This window comes from Macaca mulatta, chromosome 15 (genome assembly GCF_049350105.2).
Source record: "Macaca mulatta isolate MMU2019108-1 chromosome 15, T2T-MMU8v2.0, whole genome shotgun sequence".
Lineage (NCBI taxonomy): Eukaryota > Metazoa > Chordata > Mammalia > Primates > Cercopithecidae > Macaca > Macaca mulatta.
This window is the reverse complement of record NC_133420.1, coordinates 122,675,067-122,694,484: the sequence shown is the minus strand read 5'-3', so window position 1 is coordinate 122,694,484 and position 19,418 is coordinate 122,675,067. Positions and strand designations below refer to the sequence as shown.

The 19,418-nt window shown below is 40.2% G+C and overlaps 1 protein-coding gene across 1 annotated transcript in view; it reads left to right on the top strand.

Annotated features, from left to right (window-relative positions):
* Positions 1 to 19,418, top strand: part of SPTLC1 (serine palmitoyltransferase long chain base subunit 1) — a 74,755-nt gene that overhangs the window by 34,576 nt on the left and 20,761 nt on the right. Inside the window, exons 6-8 of the mRNA XM_077966344.1 lie at positions 2,567 to 2,699; positions 11,780 to 11,909; positions 15,628 to 15,717. Of these exons, the coding sequence (XP_077822470.1) occupies positions 2,567 to 2,699; positions 11,780 to 11,909; positions 15,628 to 15,717 (353 nt within the window). The remainder of the gene's footprint in view (positions 1 to 2,566; positions 2,700 to 11,779; positions 11,910 to 15,627; positions 15,718 to 19,418) is intronic.

Genomic DNA, 19,418 nt, shown 5'->3' with positions numbered 1-19,418 from the left:
CTCATCATTCATCACTGAAAAGAGTCATTTAGAGCTAAGAAGTCTACAGAGTGATTTAAAATCCCTTTTGTGGTTAGCAAAAATAGTTTGTATACATAGCATGTTTTTCTTTTTGAAATGGAGATACCAAATGAAAGCAAACCATTGTGGCCCGGGTTGTCCTTCTGGCTGAACTGTGAAGGTTTGTGGCAGAAATTTTCAATTAGAAGCACCATTATAATTTGAAGGAGGCCTCCAACCTGGGAACATGAGAGGTGGCAAAGTGGTGGCACTCAGAGAACAGTAATGAGGATGAGAAGGAAGACATACCCCAGAGTAACCCATGCTCAGCTCCTTGGCTGTGTTCCTCTTTCTTGCTAGATTTTACCTGAAACCTTTTCTGATAGCATCTCTCCTAGAGGGTGGCTGGCAGACAAAAGGGATCACGACCTTGGATTTCGTGTGATCGTCATGTCAGAGATCTTACACTCGAAGATCACCTGGGATATGTTCTTCTAAACTCTGTGTTGTAAAGTCCCACGTTTGTTTAATATTGGTATAATGAAAAGTGTCCATTTTATAAAATAACGATAACCAATTGGTAATGGAAATCAAATGATATTGACCATGTTAACGTACAAATAGGAAGAAGCATGCCTCATATTTTATCACTATTTGATAGGAGTGAAATTAATAGTTCATTTAACAGTTCTGTAACATTCTTTAGGAAGTCTGTAAATACGCTGCCTCCTGCCAGGCCGTCAGCCCTCTCTGCTGCCCCTAGCTCAGGAATGCCCAGACCGCCTGCCGTTGCCCGTGCTTGGGTTCTCATCAGTAGGCACACCACGGCTCCCTCATCCTGGGTCTCAAAATCCAACTCTGTGGGCTCTGATTTCCCTCCTTTCTCGCATAGCGCTCTAAGACTGGAGGGGCCTGGCTTCTCTGAGCCCTCCCCACACAGGACCTGTGGTGAAACTCTGTTATCTAGTCCTCCAGGCTTGGGTCCTGCCATAGTTAAAAGAGCTAAAGGAATTTTTTTAAAAAATCCCTTTCCCTCCTTGATAATACCTCATTTTAAGACTGCTTTAAACTTTTTAAGATTCTAAACTGGCCAGTGGCCTGTTTATTCTAAGCATCACTGGTCCTCCGTCCGAGGACATAAAGCCTCATGGTTCAGTCTGAGAGCTAAAAGGCTGTAAGGAGGACCAGGCGCGGTGGCTCTTGCCTGTAGTCCCAGCACTTTGGGAGGCGGAGGCGGGCAGATCATGAGGTCAGGAGATCAAGACCATCCTGGCTAACACGGTGAAACCCTATCTCTACTAAAAATAGAAAAAATTAGCCGGGCGTGGTGGTGGGCACCTGTAGTGCCAGCTACTCAGGAGGCTGAGGCAGGAGAATGGCGTGAACCCGAGAGGCGGAGCTTGCAGTGAGCCAGATGGTGCCACTGCACTCCAGCCTGGGCGACAGAGCGAGACTCCATCTCAAAAAAAATAAAAAAAATAAAAAAGGCTGTAAGGAGCCATGATTTCAGAGGAAAATAATAATCAGTCTAATAATTATAATTTATCTTCATTGTTATGTCAACATCCTTCTTATGGTGCATCTATAAAAGTACTATATTGGCCGGGCGCGGTGGCTCAAGCCTGTAATCCCAGCACTTTGGGAGGCCGAGACGGGCGGATCACGAGGTCAGGAGATCGAGACCATCCTGGCTAATATGGTGAAACCCCGTCTCTACTAAAAAATACAAAAAACTAGCCGGGCGAGGTGGTGGGCGCCTGTAGTCCCAGCTACTCGGGAGGCTGAGGCAGGAGAATGGCGTAAACCCGGGAGGCGGAGCTTGCAGTGAGCTGAGATCCGGCCACTGCACTCCAGTCTGGGCGACAAAGCCAGACTCCGTCTCAAAAAAAAAAATAAATAAATAAAAGTACTATATTTCCTTTTGTACTATAAATTTGAATTATTATTCATTACACTTATAAGAAATTCAGACAGAATCTCAGCCCCAAAAAGTGATGGGAGGTGCCACTACTAAATGCTGACACAGATTGTTAGAGGAATGGTCACTGGAGTTCTAGTAAGTGTCACCTTCTTGATGCAAAGTATACAGAGTTGTTTTTGCTAAAATGCAAATAGACATTAATAAGTTAACATCAGACATTGGTGAGACCTCAGTGGTTTTGGTCAAGGGCAGTTAACGCAGGGAAACTTGGTAGGCCTTGAAGTCTTACAGTGGAGTGATATCAAAGCATGACCCGAAGTTGGAACTGCCCCAGTAACACATTTTGCAGATAGATGAGTAGCTGATTTAGTTCGTGTATTTTAGAAGTTGTATGGGCCTGGAATTATTTTAATAGATCTTATATAATCTATCATTTAAAAACCATTCCATTTTGGCCATAAGGTGAAAGTACTGATAATTATACTGTTTGTGTTCTTTTATTTATTCTTTAGTAGAGAAAAAGAATTATAAGACAGTTTAACCATTTAATTTTTTAACTGAAATAGATGTTCATTTTTATTTATTCTTTAGTAGAGAAAAAGAATTATAAGACAGTTTAACCATTTAATTTTTGTACTGAAATAGATGTTCATTTGGATTTGGAAGACCGCCTGGCAAAATTTATGAAGACAGAAGAAGCCATTATATACTCATATGGATTTGCCACCATAGCCAGTGCTATTCCTGCTTACTCTAAAAGAGGGGACATTGTTTTTGTGTAAGTAACCTTTACCTAGTTTTCTAATAGCAATTCCTTTGAGATAATACTGAGGTAAATTCCTTAGAGAAATACTTCATTAGAAGTTATCTGCATAAAATAATACTGCTTTTTATTGTTTTTCAAGAAAGTCACCTCACCAAAGGTTTCAAAATTTGTGAAACCTTCACTTAAAAGATGCTTAACAGTGTCTGTAGTCATTTATCTGCCATGATAATTATTTGTTGATGTCCGGATGAGGACAGCTGTCTGCCTTCTTTGTGCAGCTCTGTGGCTGTGTGTTATCCTCATCCGTGGTCACCACCTCACGGTGTCACTCAGACTGCCCGGCAAAGTCTCTCCATGTCTCATCACCCGTTCACCCCGTCTCCTGGCCTCAGCCGATCTTGCTTCCTACCTTATTAAGAATAGAGGAGCCATGACTTGGACACTTTCTTGACTACCCACAAGTAGATCTTCACACTCGCTGCCTGTCCTGAATGCATGCTATGGAGATTTATTGTGAAGGGCAGAGGGCAGCCAAGCAAGGGCTGGCAGGCTCCAGGCAGCTGATTAAACCAGTCAGAAGCATCTGTCGCCGCCCCAGGCCAAGCCCCTGTCGTCCTTTGAGTGGACTAAAATTTGGGTCTCAAATTTACTTTTATTTTCTCTTTTCCTTTTTTTTTTTTTTTTTTTTGAGACGGAGTCTCACTTTGTCGCTGGGGCTGGAGTGCAGAGGCGCAATCTCAGCTCACTGCAACCTCCACTTCCTAACTCTAAGCAATTCTCCGGCCTCAGTCTCCCAAGTAGCTGGGATTACAGGTGCCCGCCACCACTCCCAGCTAATTTTATGTATTATCCGTAGAGATAGGGTTTTACCATGTTGGCCAGGCTGGTCTCAAACTCCTGACCTCAGGTGATCCACCCGCCTCGGCTTCCCAAAGTGCTAGAATTACAGGCGTGAGCCACCATTCCTGGCCTTTTTTTTCTTTCTTTCTTTTAATTTTTTTATTTTGAGACGGTCTTTCACTCTTGTCACCCAGGCTGAAGTATAATGAAGTGATCTCAGCTCACTGCAAGCTCCACTTACTGGGTTCAAGCAATTCTCCTACCTCAGCCTCCCAAGTAGCTGGGATTACAGGTGCCTGCCACGATGCTTTGCTAATTTTTTGTATTTTTAGTAGAGATGGGGTTTCACCATGTTGGCTAGGCTGGTCTTGAACTCCTGACCTCAGGTGATTTGCCTGCCTCAGCCTCCCAAAGTGCTGGGATTACAGGCTTGAGCCACTGCGCCTGGCCTCCTCTTCCTTTTTAACACCATAGCCAGAGTAATCTTTTTAAAATGTAAATCCTATTATGTCACTTTTTATTTAATACAATTTAAAGCTTCTGTTGTTGCTAAAATGAAGACCCAAGTCCTTTGTATGATCTTGTGAGCTCTGCACCACTTTTTCAGGCTTATTTTGTACCATTTTCCTGAGGTGTTTAAGCTGTAGCCTTGCCAGCCCTGTATGCTAGTGTCCTCTCACCTCGGGACCCACACACATGCTTGTTCTGACTAGAACACTGTTCCTCCTCTCCTATCCTACTTAACCTTCTCATCCTACACATACTTCTGCAGGGAAGCCGTCCCACACCTCTCAGAGCAGGTCAAGACCCCTGCTGCATGTGGACACAATCTTACAACCAGAGAGAATTTATTGTTCTTGTTTGTCCATGCTCACACAAGCACTCAAACTGCCTCTCAAGGTCACCCTGCTTCTCAAGCCTCCCTCCCACACACAGACACACACACACTCTCACACACACTCTGCTCTGCTCATTTGCTTCATACTTAACTATACTTTTATTTTGTAGAACTTGTAATAGTTTATAATTTTATATCTGTGTGGTTATTTGCTTCTGTTTCTTGCTGGGAGCCCATTACTTAGAATAGTATTTATCATTTAGTAATGGTCAATAAACACTAGTTCAGTAAATGAATGAAAGGAAGCTGGAGCTTAGAATAGGGGCCAGATAACTATATGGTAGAGCCTGGCCTCCCTCAAGCCCTGCACTGGCCTCTTACCACTCACCATTGGAACTCTTGCTTGTGCAGCGACAGAACTTTCTATCACAATTACTACAGAGCTGACTCTACCTGGGGCTTCTGCAGTACATGTGACCCATTCCTCACTATAGCTCTACAACAGTCTAGGAGCACTACAGCAAATGTCCTGGGTCTAAGTAGTATACTAATGTGAACATAAAAATGAATATTTTTATTAATTTTTGGCACATAGTTTAAAAAATAATGTGGAAGACTCATCACTAACTGGAGCGCCATTGACTTAAACAGTGTTTCTGGGTTTTTAGTAAAAGCAGAGTTATAGACAGCTGCAGTGTCATTCAGTGTCACTTTATACACAAGCACCCCACTATAAATTCTTTTTAAGTCCAGAAAAAGTTGATGGTTGCTGGTGAACTCATACGCTTCCTTTGATAAATACATTCTTTTTTTTTTTTTTTTTTAACTGCTAGGAAACAGGCTAAATTCTCTTCCATGTGTTATGCTCAGTGTCTTAAAACTTCTGATTCCAGTGAGTTGCTAACCTGTTTATTCTGCTACATAATTTTAAATATTCTGCCTGAAATGTGTTTGAATGTATGAGTGCTAGAGGTAAACATAGTGTCTGGTAAATTTGTTTTGATAAATTTGTCAGGCATAGACACTGTCTGATGCTTCATTTCCTTCCTTTCAGTAAACAGTGTTAATGCTTTGCCAATAGTGGGTCTCAGCGCAGTGGTCATTCATGGACTGAAGTCTGTCCTATCACTCCTCTAAGTCTGTGTTCATGCTGCTTCACAGATCTTTTTAAAATTAAACTTTTTACATTCAGATAATTGCAGATTCAAAAGCACTTGTAAGAAATAATACAGAAATCCTAAGTGTCTTCCAGTGGGGACCTCTTGCAGAATGAACAGTTTCACAGCCAGGATATTGGCTTTGTCATTGTCAAGATGCAGAACATTTCTGTCACCACAAGGATCCTTCATGTTGCCACACCCACATTCCTCCCACCTGCCCACTCCTTAACCCCTGGCAACCACTAATCTGTTCTGTTTGTTAATTTTGTCTTTTTAAGAATGTTATACAAATGGAATCATTCAGTAGGCAACGCTTTGGGGTTGGCTTTTTTCATTTGGCGTAATTCTCTGATGGTTCATCCAAGTTGTTGCTTGTATCCAGAGTTGGTTCCTTTTGATTGATGAGTATTATTCCATGGCATGAAGGCACCACCATTATTGAAGTTACCTATTGAAGACATCTGAGTTGTTGCCAGCTTTGTGCTATTATAAAAAAAAGAAAAAAAAAAAAAAGCTGCTCTAAACATTCATGTACATTCATGCTGTGTGAGCATAAGTTTTTATTTCTGTGGAATACATGCCAAGAAATGCAGTTGCTATGTTTATAGTATTGCACAGTTTTTAAAGGAACTGCCAAACTGTTTTCCAAAGCGTCTATACCATTTTATGTTCCCATCAGCAATATATGAATGATCGAGGTTCTCCACATCTTCAGAGGCATTTGATGTTGTCACTACTTTTTTAGTCAGTCTGATAGGTGTGGAGAGAAATTTATGTTTTTCTGATGGCTAATGATGTTGAACATCCATTCGTATGCATATTTGCCATCTCTTCAGTGAAATGTCTTTTCATGCCTTTTGTCCATTTTCTAGTTGTATGATTTGTTTTTATACTGAGTTTTGAGAGTTCTTTATACATTCTAGATCGTAATTCTTTATCAGATATGTGGTTTGCAAATACAAATTTTGATGTCCACATATTCATTGATAACATATAGAGATGAAATGGATTTTTGTGTGCTGATCTTATATCCTGCAAGCTTGCCAAACTCACTTATTTAGCTCTAGGAACTGCTTTTCTAGATTGCTTAGGATTTTCCATGTAGACAGTCATCATGTCATCTGTAAATAGTTTTATTTATTTTCTGATCTACTTACTTTTTATTCCCTTTTATTGCCTTATTTCACAGGCAAGAACTTCCAGGACTGTGGTAAGAGTAGTAAGAGAAGACATTCTCACCCTGTTCCTGATATTAGAAATCATTTACTCTCAATAAGTATAATGTTAGATGCAGATTTCTTACAATGCACTTTATTACATCCACTCTCCTGCACCTCATCCTTTTTTTCTGAGCATTTTCATTGTAAATCAATGTTGAATTTGGTTGGTCAGCTACTTTTTCTGTATTGGTTGGTATGATCATGTGATTTTTCTTTTTTAGCCTGTTAATGTGGTGGGTAACATTGATTTATTTTCAAATATTGAACCAGCCTTGCATACCTGGAATAAACACCACTTGGTTATGGGGAATAATTTTTTTTATAAAAAGCTAAATTCTATTTGCCAATCTTTTGTTAAGGATTTTGAATCTGTGTTCATGAGGGAGACTGTCCTATAATACACTTTTTTTGATACTTACTTTGGTTTTGGTCGCAGAATAACACTTCATAGAATCAACTGGAAAGTGTTCTGTCTTCTATTTTGTGGAGCTATTTGTATAGAATTATTTTTAATTATTTAATTTTTTGGTAGAATTCTCCCATGAAACCATGTGGGCCTGGAGATTTCTTTTTTGCAAGTATCTTAAATCTGAATTCAGTTTCCTTAGTAGTTATCAGGCTGTTCAAATTATCTGTCATATTGAGTGAATTGAGGTAGTTTGTGCTTTTCAAGGAATTGGTCCATTTCCTATAAGTTGTCAGATGTGTATGTGTGGTGCTGTTCATGGTATCCCCTTATTATTCTGATGTCTGCAGAGTCTATAGTTATATACCTTGTTTCACCCCTGGTATTGGTAATTTGTGCCTTTTCTCCTTTTTTTCTTTGTCGGTCTTGTTAGAGGTGTGTCCATTTTATTGATCTTTTGAAAGAATCAGCTGTTTGTTTCATTGATTTTTCTCTTGTATTTTTCTTGTCAGTTCCATTGATTGAATTCTCCTGTTATTTCCTGCCTTCTGTTCACTTTTGATTTATTTTGTTCTTTTTCTTGATTTTGAGGTAGGAGCTTAAATTATTAATTTGAAACTTTTTCTCTTTTCTTGAATGTTCATTTAGTGCTGTGAAATGCCCTCTCAACGCTGCTTTAGTTGTGTCTCACAAATTTTGATGTGTTGTGTTTTCATTTGTATTTAGTTCATTTTCGTTTTAAGAAATAGGGTGTCAGTGTTTTGCCCTGGTTGGCTGTGAACTCCTGGGCTCAATGGATACTTTTGCTTCAGCCTCCTGGGTAGTTGGCACTACGAGAACACACCACTGTGCCCAGCTTAGACTTTCCCTTTGACCTAAGGATTATTTAGAAGTGTATTTTCTACTTTTCAGGTGTTTGGGGACTTTAAATTTGTTGTAGTTTGGTTTATGGCTAATACTGTAGTCTATTTTGGAATATGTTACATGGGCACTTAAAAATGTGTATTCTGCTCTTTGGTGGAGTGTTCTATAAATGTCAGGTCTTTTTGGTTGATGGTGTTTCTGGGTTCTCTCTTGGTGATTTTCTGTATAGTTCTTCTATCAGTTGTTGAGAAGGATAATGAAGTTTTCAACTGTAATTGTGGGTTTGTCTGTTTCTTCTTTCAGTTTTATTAGCTGTTGCATCTTAAATTTTTTTTTTTTGAGACGGAGTCTCGCTCTGTCGCCCAGGCTGGAGTACAGTGGCCGGATCTCAGCTCACTGCAAGCTCCGCCTTCCGGGTTTATGCCATTCTCCTGCCTCAGCCTCCCGAGTAGCTGGGACTACAGGCGCCTGCCACCTCGCCCTAGTTTTTTGTATTTTTTTTAGTAGAGACAGGGTTTCACCGTGTTAGCCAGGATGGTCTCGATCTCCTGACCTCGTGATCCGCCCGTCTCGGCCTCCCAAAGTGCAGGGATTACAGGCTTGAGCCACCACGCCCGGCCGCACCTTAAATTTTTTAGCTTTTTTGTTTAGTGCATATTTAGGATTGCTAAGTTTTCTTGATGAATTGACCCTTTTGGCATTTCATAATGTTCTTCTCTGTCTCTGATAATTTTCTGCTTTTTGTGTATGTGCTGCCAAAGCAAACACTCTGATAATTTTCTTTGTTCCAAGGTTTACTTTGTCAGATGCCCTTTTTATTTTGTATATTATATAGTTGTGTGTATATATCTGTATTTTTTTACTACCTATATTGTTATATTTGAAGTGAGTTTCTTACAGACAGCATATAGTTGGGTCATGTTATTTAATTTATTCTGCCTGCCTGTCTTTAAATCATGTATTTGTACATTTACATTTAATGTAATTATTTGATACAGTAGGGTTTAAGTCTGTTAAAACGAAGTCTGCCATTTTGTTTTTTGTTTCTTGTCTGTTCACTTACTTTGTGTTTATTTTCTCTTTTCTGCCTTTCTGTGGGCTAATCGAACATGTTTTTAGAATTTATTTTTTCTTTGTATAGCTTTTTTTAGTCATTACTCTGAGTATTACATTACACGTATACTATAATAGACTACTGGTGTCATCATTGTACCAATTCAAGTGTAGAAACTTTTACTTTCCTTTACATTCCTTTATTCCCTCATTTACATTATGATTGTTTTAAATATTTCCTATACATAGAGTGAGAACCATATCAGTGTTGTAATTTTTGCTTTAACTGTCCAAAATAATTTAGAAAACTCCAGAGGAGAAAAACAAGCCTAGTGAATTTGCCCATATTTTTTACTTACTGTGCTTCTTCCTCCTTTGATAATCTAACAGTCTTCTTTTATGGCTTTTTTCCTATTTAGAGGACTTCCTTAGGCCATATCTTTAGGGTAGGTCTGCTAGTGACAAATACTCTTCATTTTTCTTAACGGAGAATGTCTTGATTTCACCTTCATTACTAAAGGATATTTTTGCTGGTTATAGGATTCTGGGTTGACAGTTATTTTCTTTCAGCATTAGGAACACATTGTGATGCTTTTTTTTTCTGGTGTCTGGTTTCTGATGAAAAATCTCCTGTTATTCAAATTGTTTTTCTCTATGTGTAAGGTGTCATTTTTCTCTGGTTGCTTTCAAGATTTTTTTTGTCATTTTTTTTCAGAAGTTATCTATGATGTGCCTTGGCAACTATTTGTTTGCATTTGCTCGTTTGCATTTGCAAAGCGTCCTACTTGGCCTTCCCTGACAACACCCTAGGAGGGGTGTCGCCTTGTTAGAGCCTCTCGAGGGTCAAAGTCTAGGTTCCCTGCTCAGCTTCTTTAATCTGTAGATTTAAACCACTTGACAAATTTAGGGAGTTTTTAGCCATTATTTGTTTGAATGCTTTTTTAGCCCCACCCCCTTTCTCTTCTTCTGGAATTCCAGTGACACAAGAGTAAAAGATTACTCTTTTAGTGTAATCCCACGGTTCCCTGAGACTCTGTTCATTTCTTTCTATTCTATTTTCTTTCTGTTGTGCTCAGTGAATAATTTCTTTTTTTTTCTTTTTCTTTTTCTTTTTTTTTTTTTTTTTGAGACAGAGTCTCGCTCTGTATCCCAGGCTGGAGTGCAGTGGCGTGATCTCGGCTCACTGTAAGCTCCGCCTCCCGGGTTCACACCATTCTCCTGCGTCAGCCCCCTTGAGTAGCTGGGACTATGAGCGCCTGCCACCACACCCGGCTAATTTTTTTGTATTTTTTTTTCAGTGGAGACGGGGTTTCACCGTGTTAGCCAGGATGGTCTCGATCTCCTGACCTCGTGATCCACCCTCCTTATCCTCCCAAAGTGCTGGGATTACAGGCGTGAGCCACCGCGCCCGGCCGTCAGTGAATAATTTCTATTGCTTGTCTCAGTTCACTGATACTTCCTCTGTCTCCTTCATTCTGCTGTGAGCCCATCCACTAAGCTTCTTATTTTAGTAATTTTGTTTTTTCCGTTCTGATAGCTCCATAGGACTCTTCTTTGTATCTTCCATTTCATCACTGAGGCTTTTTATTATTTCATTTGCTTCAGGTGTCTTCATGGTGGCTCATTAAAATATTTTTATCATGGCTGCTCTAAAATTGTTGTAAGATAAGCTTGATATCTCTGTCATCTCACTATTGACACTTGTTTCATTCTACTTGATATCTTCTGGTTCTTGATATAAGGGATATTTGATGGAGACCTAGACACTTTCATATTACGCTGCTGTAGTCCATGTCTAGTTTAAGCCATCTCTTTTATTTGGCTTTCTCTGACAGGGGAAGGGGCTGGGGGACTGCTGCCTCATACTGCCAGGAGGAGGGACAAGTCAGGGGCCCGACTCAGCCTCCAGTGGGTTTCTTCGTTGCTGCTGGGTGATGGTAATAGTCCTGACTCTCCACTCGCCCTCCTCTGACACTGCCCAGGAGGAGATGGGGAGGGTGCCCACTACTCCTAGGTGCAGGTGGAAGTTAGGGCTCTCCATGTGTTCTTTGCTGACCCCATAGTGGGGGTGGAGGGGGTCCACTTGTTGTTATCAACTGATAGGAATAAAAGGCTCAGCGTCCTACTTGGCCTTCCCTGACAACACCCTAGGAGGGGCGTTGCCTTGTTAGAGCCTCTCAAGGGTCAATGTCTAGGTTCCCTGCTCAGCCTTTGCTGACATAGATGGGGCTGGGTACCCCTCATTTTTTTCTGTGGCGTTTGGCTACAGTAGAATAGTTATTATCTAAAAGTTTTCTGGCTAGCTGGGCTGCCAGTATTACTTCTCAGGGCAAAATAATGGTAGAGTAATGTGTCAGTCAAATCACAGATGCCACTGATCGCGAGGCACACCAGTATTTTATGTTTCTTACAAAGAGAAAAGTATGTGAATACACTGATACGTCATCCATAGTAAGATGCATGCTGATTTCAGAGAGATGAATACATAGTGAGAGTGTGCTTCTTGGAACAGATTAAGTATGGTAGTTATGTGAAAAGGACTCATGGATGAAGCGCACACAATGATGTATAAATATTCAAACATGTTTTATTTATTTGCTATGCTCGTGTTAACAATCACTGATTGGTCAGCTTACAAAAACAAGCGTTCCTTTTTGAGAATGTTGACAAGACCCTTTAAACCCAATTTGGTGGATCTCTTATCCTTGCAGAGACAGAGCTGCCTGCTTTGCTATTCAGAAAGGATTACAGGCATCCCGTAGTGACATTAAGTTATTTAAGCATAATGACATGGCTGACCTCGAGCGACTACTAAAAGAACAAGAGATCGAAGATCAAAAGGTATGATTCTTTTGAAGAAAATTATACAGTTCTTTTGTACTTTCTAACCAGCTAAATTATATATGAAATGGTAATTTGTCATGAAAACTTGCCTGTGGATCACATTTGGATATTAAGAAGGGTGTTCCTGCTTATTAAATGTACTTCATATTGGAGAGCCAAGTCTGATTGTAATTGCCTTGTCATTGCCATAATTACATCTAGCAAATTGAGGGGAGGTAATCCAAGCAGCTTTCTAAGAGATCAAGAGAGGCTGAAAAACAGCATGCACTTAGTGAGGCGGGGAGATGTCTACTCATAGCCGGGCGTAATGACACCAAAACTTACTAGGCCTTTAATGACATATACCTAGTGAATTCAGAATAGGCTTATTCACACCAGAATAAATCTGTATCAATTACATGAGGAAAGAATGGCAGCAAGCTTATTTTATTAATATATGAACAAAGTGAAGCCCTTTCTCCCCACCCCACCTGTATCCTGCTCTGAGCAGCTGCTGCCCGTGGGAAATGACTGCCCCAACATGGTCTCCTTCCAGCTTGCAGCCCTGGTTTCAGCTCTTTCCTCTCAAGAGCCTAACATAACCTCAGGTGATGGTGGTTTGGAAGTAGCTCCTTGGTGTTCTGATTAGAGTGAAACAGAGGAAGTGTGTTCAGAGCATCGTTGTTAAAATTATAATTTATTTTCCCCTGATGACATGGGTAAGTAAAGTAGCTCAGGTCTGTGGCTCTGAGCAGAGCACCATGATGTGTGTCTTCATCTCAGACACAGTTTCAGGTGGACTTTGCCAGTGCAACACATTCATAACTAGAATAAATTATAAAAATGCTCGTCACATTTCTTAATTTTATGTTAATTTTCAATTTTCCAAATATTTGCATTATTCATTTAGGATTCTGTCATCTTTGTTCAGATGTCAGCCTGAGTGCATCACTTCATGAATATACACATTCTCATGATGAATATGCATGATCTTGCCATTTTATACTTAATCTGCTGTAGGCTAATGTTTCACATTTACAGAATTTAGAAAAACCTATAGGGAAAATCTGAAAACTGAGCCCATTCCACTGGTTAATTTCTTTCTACAAAGTATAAAAAGATGTTTCTTACGATTATGCAGTAATAGAATGCTAGTCTGTATTCAGTAATAGAATTGCAGTCTGCTGCCATTTGTTTTGCCAAGTTAGTATTATATAAATTTGGAAAACATCAGATTCAGGTTTTGTATGTGCTCTTTTTCTACAAGATCCGTAAGCCATAGAACTTTTTTTTTTAATGAGCAACAACAAGAAATAAAATTAAATATCTTGAAACTTATTTCTACTTTATAATTTTTACTTTTTTACTAATTTATATTTTTCTTGATGAGAGCAGGCTTTCTAAGTAACTTTACATTTTGGTTTTTAGAAATACTCATTTGCAATTTTATTTTCACATAAATAATCTGGTCATTAATACTTTGAATGTTTTCTTTGTCCATTTCCCAAGTGCTGTGGTTCATAAATTGTTTTTAATCCCTTTTCCTACAGGGTTCTTTTGTGCCATATTAATTCTTCTTAAAGAATGGTCAGTGGATATGAACAGTAGTTCATAAAAGGAATACACATAACTATGAACAAGTGAAAAATAGCCTAGACTCACTAATAATTAAGGAAATTAGGCTAGGAGTTTTGCCTGTTAAATTAGGGCATGTTTTTAATAGTAGTAGTGCCAACACAGATGTGTTGAGACAAAGAGTCTATGACTCTGGAAAGAGTTTAAATTAGCACTTCTTTTCTAGAAGGTAAATTGGCAGATACATTCCAGGATCCAAGTAATTCCATGCCGTTTGACCCATTCCTGTGGTGGTGTCTTTAAAAAATTATCAGAAATGATGTCACATATTGAGGGATATTCATATTGTGATATGAAAAAGCAAATGAGGGAAACAACTAAATCCAACATTAGGGAAATAGTTAAGTAGCTTATGGTATATCCATAGGCAGAACATCTCCATTAAAATCATGTAATCTGAAATAATTTAGAAATGCTCACAGTATAATGTTTTTAAAAGCAGGTCCTAAAACTACAGTAAAATCCTGATTCTGAACAAAGTAATTTATATGTTTATGCAAGAAAGACAAAAATTATCACCATGTGGTATGATTAGCTAATTTATTTGTTTTTTGTACTTTTCCATTTCCCAAAATTTGAATATTTTTAAATCTAAGAAAAATGTTTTTCCTTAAAGACAGGCAGAGGTAGCATGCCCTGTGTAGAAATTAGGGTGGCACCTCTTCATCAGTCACTTCTAACATATTGCTAGCTCCCCAGCTTTCAGTTGTGAGTTGACAGAGTAAAGATGATTGAGCAACATCAGTGATGTATACTTTTTTATTCCTCAACAAACATTTTTTTTTTTAGTGCTACTGCTGTGGGTTGTAAAATACTCCTTTAAAGCATTGCTCTGATACTTTCTAATTCTGATCATTTCTAATTGTCCATTGGAGCAGAAGCTTAGAGGCAAGAAACCTCTGAGTAAGAAGGTAATGGCAAACTCTATCTGTGGATCTCAGGGTTTTTTGCAGTCCCGCACACCTGAACCATGTACAGTTTCATACATGTGAGAGATTTATTAGTGACTTGCTCTGAGCGGAGTGTGTGAAGGTGTGTGTTTTTTGAAAAGAAGACCTTGGCCGGGTGCAGTGGCTCACACCTGTAACCCCAGCAGTTTGAGAGGCCAATGTCAGTAGATCAAGAGGTCAGGAGTTCAAGACCAGCCTGGCCAACATGGTGAAACCCCATCTCTACTAAAAATACAAAAATTAGCTGGGCGTGGTGGCAGTTGCCTGTAATCCCAGCTACTCGGGAGGCTGAGGCAGAGAATTGCTTGAACCTGGGAGGCGGAGGTTACAGTGAGCCGAGATGGCACCACCGCACTCCAGCCTGAGTGACAGAGCGAGACTCCGTCTCAAAAAAAAAAAGAAAAGGAGACCTCTCTACCCCACAGCCGAGGAACGTCACTGGACAAAGTCATAGTCAGATTTTACTTGATCCGATAATAGATCAGTGGGGAGTGAGGAAGGAGCAGGGTTGCCCCTTGTTTTGGGAGGTGAAGGAAAACAGGGTTTGAGTTTTGTAACCTTTTGTTATGGAAAAATGCCAACATAGAATAAGGAAACACAGTGGTATAGTGAAGCCCCCCATACCCTTCTCCCAGCTTTGTTATCAGCATTACATCATTCTTGTGCCATCTGTTCCTCACCCCATCTTCATGATGATGATCTTCATTATAGTTGTTCTGGGTAAAATTGACAGACATTGAATCATATGAATACAGCTATACAATTTTGACCAGTGATTATACCCATGTAACCCGGGAATGTCGGCTCCATTATGATGTAAAACATTCCCATTTCTTTACAGAGTTCCCTTAGGCCCCTTCCCAGTTGGAGGGTTGAAGGGTTTTGTTTGTGTTTTAATATTCTCAGAGTGCCTAATTAGTTTGTGTGTGTGTGAGGTCATCCAGCTAATGCTGTGAGCTGAGAAACGTGTCTGAGAGAAGATAGCACTGTTGTTCATCTCAAAATAACCCATCACAAACACTGAGCTTTCAGTTCATTCGGAATATTTTTTTAGGAATAAATCTTGGAAGGTGAAAGTGCTGGGGAATATTTAACAGATCTTGTCTTTAGAGTTACTGAAATGTAAGATGTCTGCTTTTTCTCTTTTAAAGAATCCTCGCAAGGCTCGTGTAACTCGGCGTTTCATTGTAGTAGAAGGATTGTATATGAATACTGGAACTATTTGTCCTCTTCCAGAATTGGTAAGCAACCATGTTCAGTCATAATTTTAATATTTGGACTATTTGACACAGGTGCCTTTTGTTTATGACCACTTTTAGTGTATAATGTCTGCGTTGCTTTGCACATTAGGCCTCATAAGCATAATTTGCTCAGATCAGGGAAAAAAAACAACATTGAATGCCAGTGCTGGCCTTCACAGAGTAATCAGGAATGCTCTGTTGCCCAGGCTGGAGTGCAGTGGTGTGAACCCAGCTCATTGCAGCCTTACCCTCCTGGGCTCAAGTGATCCTTCCACCTTAGCTTTCTGAGTTAGCTGGGACTATAGGCACATGCCACCGCACCTGGCTCATTTTTCCCTTTTTTGTGGAGTCAGAGCCTCACTGTGTTACCTAGGCTGGTCTCAAACTCTTGGACTCAAGCAATCCTCCCGCCTCAGCCTGCCAAAGTGCTGGTATTACAGGTATGAGCCACCATGCCTGGCCAAGACTTAGCTTTTTTTTTTGAGATGGAGTCTCGCTCTGTCGCCAGATCTTGGCTCACTGCAAGCTCCACCTCCCGGGTTTACGCCATTCTCCTGCCTCAGCCTCCCGAGTAGCTGGGACTACAGGAGCCTGCCACCACGCCCGGCTGATTTTTTTTTTTTTTTTTTTTTTTTTTGTATTTTTTAGTAGAGATGGGGTTTCACCGTCTTAGCCAGGATGGTCTCGATTTCCTGACCTCGTGATCCACCAGCCTCAGCCTCACAAAGTGCTGGGATTACAGGCGTGAGCTACCGCGCCCAGCCTTTTTTTTTTTTTTTTGAGACAGAGTCTTGCCCTGTCACCAGGCTGGAGGGCAGTGACACCATCTTGGCTCACTGCAACCTCCGCCTCCCTGGTTCAGGCAGTTCATTCTCCTGCCTCAGCCTCTCGAGTAGCTAGAACTACAGGCGTGCGCAGCCACCCCCAGCTAATTTTTGTAGTTTTAGTAGAGACTGGGTTTCACCATGTTGGCTAGGATGGTCTCGATCTCTTGACCTCGTGATACACCCACCTTGGCCTCCCGAAATGCTGAGATTACAGGCGTGAGCCACCACGTTGGCCCTACTTAGCTTTTAAGATCCAGCTTTATTTAGGTGAAATCAACGTGTAAAATACACCTACTTTAAGTGTAAAATTTGATACGTTTTGACAGATGTATATACATCTCTATCACCATAACCATCACCACCATAGTCAAGATACAGAACATTTTTATGTAAGAAAATGTTTATCCAGAAAGAAAACTTTATCCAGAAAGCTTCCTGATACCTCTTTGTAGTAAGTACCCATGTTGGCCCCAGACAGCCATTAATCTACTTTCTCTTCCTGTAGATTAGTTTTCCCTTTTATAGAATTGTGTATGAATGAAAGCATAGCTTGCTTTTTTTGTTTGTTTGAGACGGAGTTTCGCTTTTGTTGCCCAGGCTGGGGAGTGCAATGGCACGATCTTGGCTCACTGCAACCTTCGCCTCCTGGGTGCAAGCGATTCTCCTACCTGAGCCTCCCAAATAGCTGGGATTACAAGCATGTGCCCCCACGCTCGGCTAATTTTGTATTTTTAGTAGAGACTAGGTTTCTCCATGTTGGTCAGGCTGGTCTTGAACTCCTGACCTCAGGTGATCCACTCTCCTTGGCCTCCCAGAGCTGCGGGATTACAGGCGTGAGCCACCGTGCCTGGCCAAAACTTAGCTTTTTGGTAGTGAAAGCAACATAACTGTTTTTAGAAACCATGACCATTGAAATTTCGTTTATTGAGGTGAAATTCACATAACACAAAGTTAACCAATTTAAATTGTACAGGACAGTGACATTTATTACATTTACCATGTGTGCAATCATCAACTCTAGGTCAAAACCTTTTCATGACTCGCAAAGAAGACCTCAAACCCATTAAACAGTCACTCCCCATTTTCTTCTCCCTCTAGCTCCCAGCAACCACCAATCTGCTTTCTATCTCTATGGATTTACCTTTTCTGGTTATTTCCTATAAATGGCATCGTATAATATATGACCTTTTCTTTCTGACTTCATTCACTTAATGTTTTTAAAGTTCATTAACATTGTATACCATGTATCAGTATTTCATACCTTTTTAATGCTAAGTAATAGTCCACTGTAGGGATAATACCACATTTTGTTTTATATGTTCATCCACAGATGGATATTTGGGTTCTTTCTACCTTTTTGCTTTTGCGAATAGTGCTGTTGTGAACATTTGTGTATAGGTATTTGTTTGAATTCCTGTTTTCAGTTCTTTCATGTATATATCTAGCAGTGTAATTGCTGGATTATATGGTAATTCTGTTTAACTTAATGAGGAACTGACATACTGTTTTCCACAGCGATTGCACCATTTTACATTCCTGTCAGCTATGTACCAGGGGTACAGTTTCTCTACATCTTTGTCAGAACTTATATTTTCTAGGGTTTTTTGTTGGTTTGTTTTAGCCATCCTAGTGAGTGTGAGGTAGTATCTCACTGTGGTTTTGATTTGTGTTTCCCAAATGACTAATGATGTTGAGCCTCTTTTCTTGTTTTTTTTGTTTTTTTGTTTGTTTGGCCATGTGTATATCTTTGGAGACGTATCTATTCAAGTGCTTTGCCCATTTTTTAAAATTGGGTTGTTTGTCTTTTTGTTTTTAAAAGAATTCGTTATATATTCTGGATACTAGATGTTTATCAGATACATGATTTGCAAATATATTCTCCTATTTTGTGGGGGTTTGTTTCGTTTATTTGATACTGTCCTTTGACACAGTTTTTAAAATTTTGATGATGTCCAATTTATCTGTTTTGTTGTTGCTTGTGCTTTTGTGTTTTATTTTAAAATCTTTGTTTAATCTGGCCGGGCATGGTGGCTCACGTCTGTAATCCCAGCACTTTGGGAGGCCAAGGCAGGTGGATCATTTGAGGTCAGGAGTTCGAGACTAGCCTGGCCAACATGGTAAAACCCTGTCTCTACTAAAAATACAAAAAAAATTAGCCAGGCATAGTGGTACACGCCTGTAATCCCAGCTACTCGAGAGGCTGAGGCAGGAGAATTGCTTGAACCTGGGATGCGGAGGTTGCAGTGAGCCAAGATCACACCAGTGCACTCCAGCCTGGGTGGAGTGAGACTCCATCTCAAAAAAAAGAAAAAAAAAATCTTTGTTTAATCCAAAATTATCAAGATTTACTGCTGTGTTTCCCCCTAAGAGTTTATAGTTTTCTTTTTTTTTTTTTTTTGAGACGGAGTCTCGCTCTGTTGCCCAGGCTGGAGTGCAGTGGCGGGATCACTGCTCACTGCAAGCTCCGCCTCCCAGGTTTACACCATTCTCCTGCCTTAGCCTCCCGAGTAGCTGGGACTACAGGTGCCCGCCACCTTGCCCGGCTAGTTTTTTGTATTTTTAGTAGAGACAGGGTTTCACCGTGTTAGCCAGGATGGTCTTGATCTCCTGACCTCGTGATCCGCCCATCTCGGCCTCCCAAAGTGCTGGGATTACAGGCTTGAGCCACCGCGCCCGGCCGAGTTTATAGTTTTCAATCTTACATTTAGGTCTGTAGTTCATTTGAGTTCAGTTTTGCATGTGCGATGATGAATAGGTCATCAAGTGGTTATCCAGTTTTGCCTGCATCATTTGTTGAATGTTTCCCCATTGACTGGTCTTGGCACCCTTGTGGAAATTAATTGACCATAGACGTATGGGTTTATTTCTAGACCC